This window comes from Oryzias latipes, chromosome 11, assembly GCF_002234675.1.
Source record: "Oryzias latipes chromosome 11, ASM223467v1".
Classification (NCBI taxonomy): Eukaryota; Metazoa; Chordata; class Actinopteri; order Beloniformes; family Adrianichthyidae; genus Oryzias; species Oryzias latipes.
In genome coordinates, this window is record NC_019869.2 from 2,529,279 (window position 1) to 2,535,257 (window position 5,979).

The following is a 5,979-nucleotide window of genomic DNA, read 5'->3' on the forward strand; positions in this document are numbered from 1 at the left end:
CTCATGGCTGATTACCTGGTTCAGGTGTGTCCAGCCAATTAGAACATGCCAGAGCAGGGTATGCTGGAAAACATGCAGGAATGCGGCCCTCAGTGCCCACGTCTGCTGTAGACTGTACACCAGGGGTGTCAGAATCCTGTCAGAATCCAGAGCCGGTGTCCAACATGTTTTCCAACCAACCTGCCAATAAAACTCATTATCCCTTGTCCTATCCTAGGCATTTTAACGTTGGGAGTTGGGTCATCTAGACCCACTAGACAGTGCGCTGAACCTTTTTTCTTCAATGATTTGTGATCTTCACTGGTGTCCGTGGATTACATGAAATCTTTGCACCTTTATCCACCTTTGTCATGGTAGGGAGAACACGTCAATGTAAGGGTGGGGTCATCTAAGATAGCACAAGGGGTTTACTGGAGCAGCAGATCAACCATTCTGCTTGGTGCTACAACACTGCAGACACAAAAATGACTATACTACACATTTCTGCATCAAACAATGTTAGTAAAAGATGACCTCATCGCTTCGAAAACATTCAAATAAATGACGCATCTCTGCTAACGGCCTGAAACCCACCACAGTACAAATACATAAGAAAAGAATAAATTATGAAAAAAATAAACATTTTATGTTTATTTGTTTGGGGAAAATAAATATTTGAGTATGACAAAGAATCTGCAATGCTTTACACCAATCTAAATGTTAGAATTATTCTTTTGGCTTAAAAGCTTTTGCAGAATTGAATGTAAAAAATAAACTTTTAACTTTGATTGTACATGCATGCTACCTCTCATATATTTAGTTCTGTGTCAAAGAAAAATCAATGATAAATATATTTTTAAAAAATAATACAGAGACCTAAAACAGAACCAGGAATAAATTAAGACAAAGAACACTTTTCCATCATAAATTATTTTAATAAAGACTCAAAATCATTAGAAAATAACGAAAGAATGTTCCAAACATTTACTTCCCATTCTAGATAAAACTTTTCAGTTGAATTTGTGGAAGCTGTTTGTTATTTGCTACAGACCAAACCTGAGTCTGAACTGCTGCTCTAAGTTAGCTCGTTTTCATGTCATTTATTACAGTTTCCTGTATATCTGAGTCATTTTTAACTGAAATGTGATGAAGTTGTTGATAGATGACACCTTCATTTCTCTGAACAATTCACCAGAAACTAAAATACAACCTTCCTTTAGGCACTATTTTGTAGAAGTCAACAAAAAGAAATAAAAAAAAGATAAAACATTTTTGTAGTTACATTACTAAACAGTTAAATTAATGCACAGCTCAGGAACAAATAGATTCAGAATGTTATGTATTTCTCACAGATCCAGTTTTTGTTGAATCCTCTGTTCTGTTGTGTCCATGTCCTATCAGCACATAAGGTCACTGCATAGACATTGTACGGATTTTCTGAAATCCTCTCATCCCAGAACCTGTGATAAAACAATCTGTTTACCTCTGGTCTAAATTCAGTTCATAAACTGGTCTGAATTAGGATGTTACATTTTCTGTAGTTTTTAAAAGATTTCACACATTTACAATCAGGCTCAGTCATAAAGAATGAATTTAGTAACGTAGTAAAAGAAACAAAGTCTTACGTTTCTGTTAGTGGTGATCCATCCACCCATTTCCATTCAGATTTATCTGATGACCATTCAGCAAACAGACCGATCCAGGATTCTGATGTTGGTTCCAATGTAGAAAGAAAATCCTAGTGAACAAAAGAAAATGTTCTTTCTTAATACATTCTCTCCATCTTGGTTTCCTTTCACACTAAATGTCCAGTAAAAAAATGTCTGGTCTTTAGGATTCATCTGTTCTGGATAATTGTCCTAAAAACTGAGAGAAAGTTCATCTGAGGAACAAAATCTGACTTTCTTTGATGCAGATTTCTGTTCATTTAGTTTTTGCTTCTTATTTTGTCTTCAGGGCCAACAGTCCATTTCTACTGAATCCCAGTTTAGCCTATTTGGAATTGAAGACATTAGAAGTGGGAAAAATAGTTTCTGTGTTCCATCACAACGTTTCTTTGAAATGTTGCTGAAAGACAAACATGAAATCTGAGTTGTTGAGGAGAATTTCAGCTGGAATCCATCAGCATCCAGACAACAGCAGCACACATACAGGTGGAGAATCCAAGACACAAGAAGCTGGAAGGAACTAGTGTGAACACACCCACCTGTTCCTCTTTGCTGTTCACCACCACCAGATCAGATCCATTTTCCTGACAGAAATCCCTGCTTTCATTCCAAGTTTTCTTCTCAGTAGATTTATAGTAGCAGCTGCATCCAAATCTCATCCATGAATCAGGACACCGTTTTCCTTCATAGACTGATAAACACAAATACTGCTGGGTTTACTTTCTGGTTTCATCTGTATTTTCTACTAAAACTTTTGAGTTAAGTTCAAAGGTAAACATGATCCAAACAAACTGATATAATCCATTAGTTTTAAGTCTTTTCTCACCTTCAATCTGATTTTTCAGCTGTTTTATTTCATCCCAAAGAGTTTTGTTGATGCCTGAAAGACAGTAGAATAAAATATACAAATAAAACAATATTACGGCCACAGCCGTAACACCCCCCAACCTAAGGGAAAACTCCTGCCCCCCCAGAAGCCATCGCTTAGGTTGAGTGGATGCTGCGCGAAAGAGCATCCGCTACCGAATTCTCAGCTCCCTTTTTGTGTTTAGTATTAAGATTAAAATCCTGAACCGTCAGTGACCATCTCATTAGTCTCTGGTTCAAGTTTTGCATCCTTTTCAAAAAAACTGGAGGGTTGTGGTCAGTGTGAACTGTATTCGGATGGGAATTAGAACCAATGTAAACTTCAAAGTGCTGGAGTGCCAGCAACAAAGAAAGAGCTTCTTTCTCAATTTTACTGTACCGTATTTGATGAATGGTAAACTTCTTAGAAAAATAACAGAGGATGCTCAACACCATGTTCATCTTCCTGCAGCAGAACTGCCCCAGCACCACAATCACTGGCATCGACTTCTAATTGAAGGAACGCTCAAAATCAGGAGCAGCCAGGACAGGGGCACTGCCAAGAAGAGCTTTGACAGAGTTAAATGCATTCTGGCATTCAGGTGACCAAACATAAGGTTTACGGACACTAGTCTGGCTTGTTAAGGGATCCACAACATCTGCAAAGTTACAGCAGAAACCTCGGTAGTACCCCGCCATTCCTAAGAAACGTCGGAGTTCTTTGTGGTTCTGAAGAGCAGGAAAATCGAGGAAAGCCTGAACTTTTGCAATCAGAGGACGAATTTGACACTGACCTACTTCTTTCCCCAAGTAGGTTACAGTAGCCTTACCAAAATCACATTTGGCTAAGTTCAAGGTGAGTGAAGCTCTACTGAGCCGCTCAAAAACATTGGTCAAATGTTTTAAATGTTCTTTCTAGGTTTTAGAATAAACAACAATATCATTAAGGTAGACTTCACAGTTCTTTACTCCTGAAAGAACTTTGTTCATGAGACGTTGGAAAGTGGCAGGTGCATTTCTAAGACCAAAAGGCATGACAGTGTACTGCAAAAAATGATCAGGAGTAACGAAAGCAGATATTTCGGATGCACGAGGAGTCAGTGGAACTTGCCAATAGCCTTTTAGCAGAACTAATTTGGTAACAAAACATGCTGAACCAATGCGGTCAACACAATCTTCCATGCGTGGTAGAGGGTATGAGTCAGGTTTTGTGATTTGATTCACCTTTCTGAAATCTGTGCAAAATCGAACGGTTTTGTCAGGCTTGGGTACAAGCAGACAGGGAGAACTCCAGGAGCTGGAACTAGGTATAGCCAATCTGTTTTCCAACAGGTATTTAACTTCCTGTTGAAGCTGTGAACGTTTGGTTGGGTTAACACAATAGGCATGTTTTTTGATCGGAAAATGTTCACCAACATCAATGTCAAGGGATATTGTGTGTTGGATTTTTAAGAACCACGGAATCGCCTCACACTGGATGCTCGAGGCCACAGAATACTCCCCTGTCCAGGCGATTTCTGCGGACTTTTAGTACAGAAAAAATAAAGACAGAACCTCCCACTGCAGCGGAAAACCAAAGAAAACAGGTACAGAAAAACTCCAAATATACAAATAAAACAATATTAAGGCCACAGCCGTAACAGTGGGGGGTTGGTTAAGATGCAGAGGTGGATCAGTTTAGGCAGGTTTGATTCCCAATCTGCCTGCACATGTGTTCAAGTGTCCTTTGGCAAAACACTGAGCCTCATGTTTTGCTGTCATGGTGAAGAGGACCTGGCTGCAGACATCAACGTCCAGAACCAGAAGTCCTGGACCAGAACTGGAATTACCCCCACATCACTCAAATAACTTTTATTTTTATAACAGTCTATTCGAGGTTGAACTCAAACAAGTTTAAAAAAAAGAGGAACAAAAAAAAACACCCCAAAAACAGAAATTTTTACCTGAAAGTTCAGTCTGCAGGTCATTGTTACTGCTTTTCAGTCTGTTGTTTTCCAAAGACACCAGAAGGTCTGTAACAGAATCACTTATATGATTAGAATCAAGAGACGTTATTTCATGACTTTTGTAAGACATTGTTGTCATGGTAACAATAAAATTACTGTTAGTGTTTTTTTTTCTTCTGTATCTTAAAGAAAACTAACTTCACAAAAACAAATATTTTAAAACCCACAAAAAGATAGAATTACCTAAAACTGAATATTAGATGTTAGAAATAAAATGTTAAATTCTTACTGCGAGTCATGAGTCCAGCCAGAATCAGAAAATAGAAAACTCCCAGAGAAAACTTGAAAACTCTGAAACAGTTTCTTCTCTCAGCTTGAAGATTCTTCTGCTTCTGATTTTCTAAAAATTAGATTTTGTTTATTGCTGGAATTCTACTAAAAAAAAATCTACATTTCCAAATGCCATTGTTTAACTGAATAATCCAAATATCATAGAAATAACAGTGGTTTGGTCCAAATGATTTGAGGTTGGTATGAAATAATATTGTAGTATTTAGTCTGAAGTTTTTCTGCTCACCAGTTTGTTGGAATCCATGATCAGAGTGCTGCTCTTCATCATCTAACATCTCCACCTCACTTTGTTCTCTTCCATCTGGATGAAGATTTCTGCTAAATTTCACTCTCCAATCTGCTGCAGCTTCAGTTTGTGTGGACATCTTTAGAGATCAAACTAACTGAGCAGACTTCACTGTTTCCTGATGAAAGCAGTCAGCTCTGAACTGCAAACATTCAGGAAGTAGCAGCAGAACAAACTCCACTCACGTCATTCACTCTTTCATGCACTGATGCTGCAGAGAGACTCCCATTCAATTCAATCCAACCACTGGAAGAACTTCAATACAAAGATTCATGAACAATCAACTTCTTTATTAAATTATTATATTGTATTTATCTTTTTTACAACTTTAGTTATAATGAGGTGATTTCATTACAGTAAAATAAACTATTTTCCTCACATGACACTACATTAAGAGGGTCTATGTGTTTTATGAATCCTCCCAAATGCAGACATTAGACGACAAAGTAAAATGATGAATAAATCAAAACTGTTTCTTAAGTTTCAATCACATGTTCCTTTCTTCTCCTGCTCAGCAGTACTTAGTTCCTGTTGAGAAACAAAGTTCTTCGACTACAGAACTGCAAGTAAATCTGCTGCGTCATTTATTTTGGAGGGAACTTGTATGTTCTGCTGTCTGAGTAAATCAATCCACAAAGACTGAAAGAATTCAAATACTAAGATACAGTTACAGTTAACTTTATGACATGAATATAATTTTATAATATTCGTTTGAGTTTTTTCTTTTCTGACCCTGTGTGAGTTCCCCTTTCTCAACAAAAGACAGAATAAAAAGTGTTGCATCTGTGCTAACTCTTTCTGAATCAGAGAAAACATCAGCAAAGTTAGTGAGAACAGAAACTGAGACCCCTTTTAACCTCATTAAACCAACCAGTTTCCAGCTTTCCATTCTACACAACTACTC

General features: G+C 37.6%; 1 protein-coding gene across 2 annotated transcripts; it reads right to left on the reverse strand.

Annotated features, from left to right (window-relative positions):
* Nucleotides 1-1,118: 1,118 nt before the first annotated feature.
* On the reverse strand, nt 1,119-5,251 carry LOC105355013 (C-type lectin domain family 17, member A-like). 2 transcript variants are annotated; one of them, XM_011480669.3, is made up of 7 exons: nt 5,016-5,251; nt 4,728-4,838; nt 4,436-4,504; nt 2,473-2,526; nt 2,186-2,337; nt 1,605-1,717; nt 1,119-1,439 (listed from the first exon to the last, which is right to left on the reverse strand). In XM_011480669.3, exons 1-7 carry the CDS (start codon nt 5,152-5,154, stop codon nt 1,307-1,309), a joined length of 771 nt encoding a protein of 256 aa, XP_011478971.1. In that variant the 5' UTR covers nt 5,155-5,251; the 3' UTR covers nt 1,119-1,306. The 2 variants fall into 2 exon arrangements, with proteins under 2 accessions (XP_011478971.1, XP_023815530.1); XM_023959762.1 differs by lacking the exon at nt 4,728-4,838.
* Nucleotides 5,252-5,979: the final 728 nt, after the last annotated feature.

Excerpts from the sequence above, each read along its gene's own strand:
- LOC105355013 (XM_011480669.3), bottom strand. The coding sequence starts at position 5,154 with ATGTCCACACAAACTGAAGCTGCAGCAGATTGGAGAGTGAAATTTAGC. Across the intron at positions 4,839-5,015 it reads TCATGGATTCCAACAAACTG|AAAATCAGAAGCAGAAGAAT; the intron begins GTGAGCAGAAAA and ends TCTAATTTTTAG. Across the intron at positions 2,338-2,472 it reads GCTGAAAAATCAGATTGAAG|TCTATGAAGGAAAACGGTGT; the intron begins GTGAGAAAAGAC and ends TGTGTTTATCAG.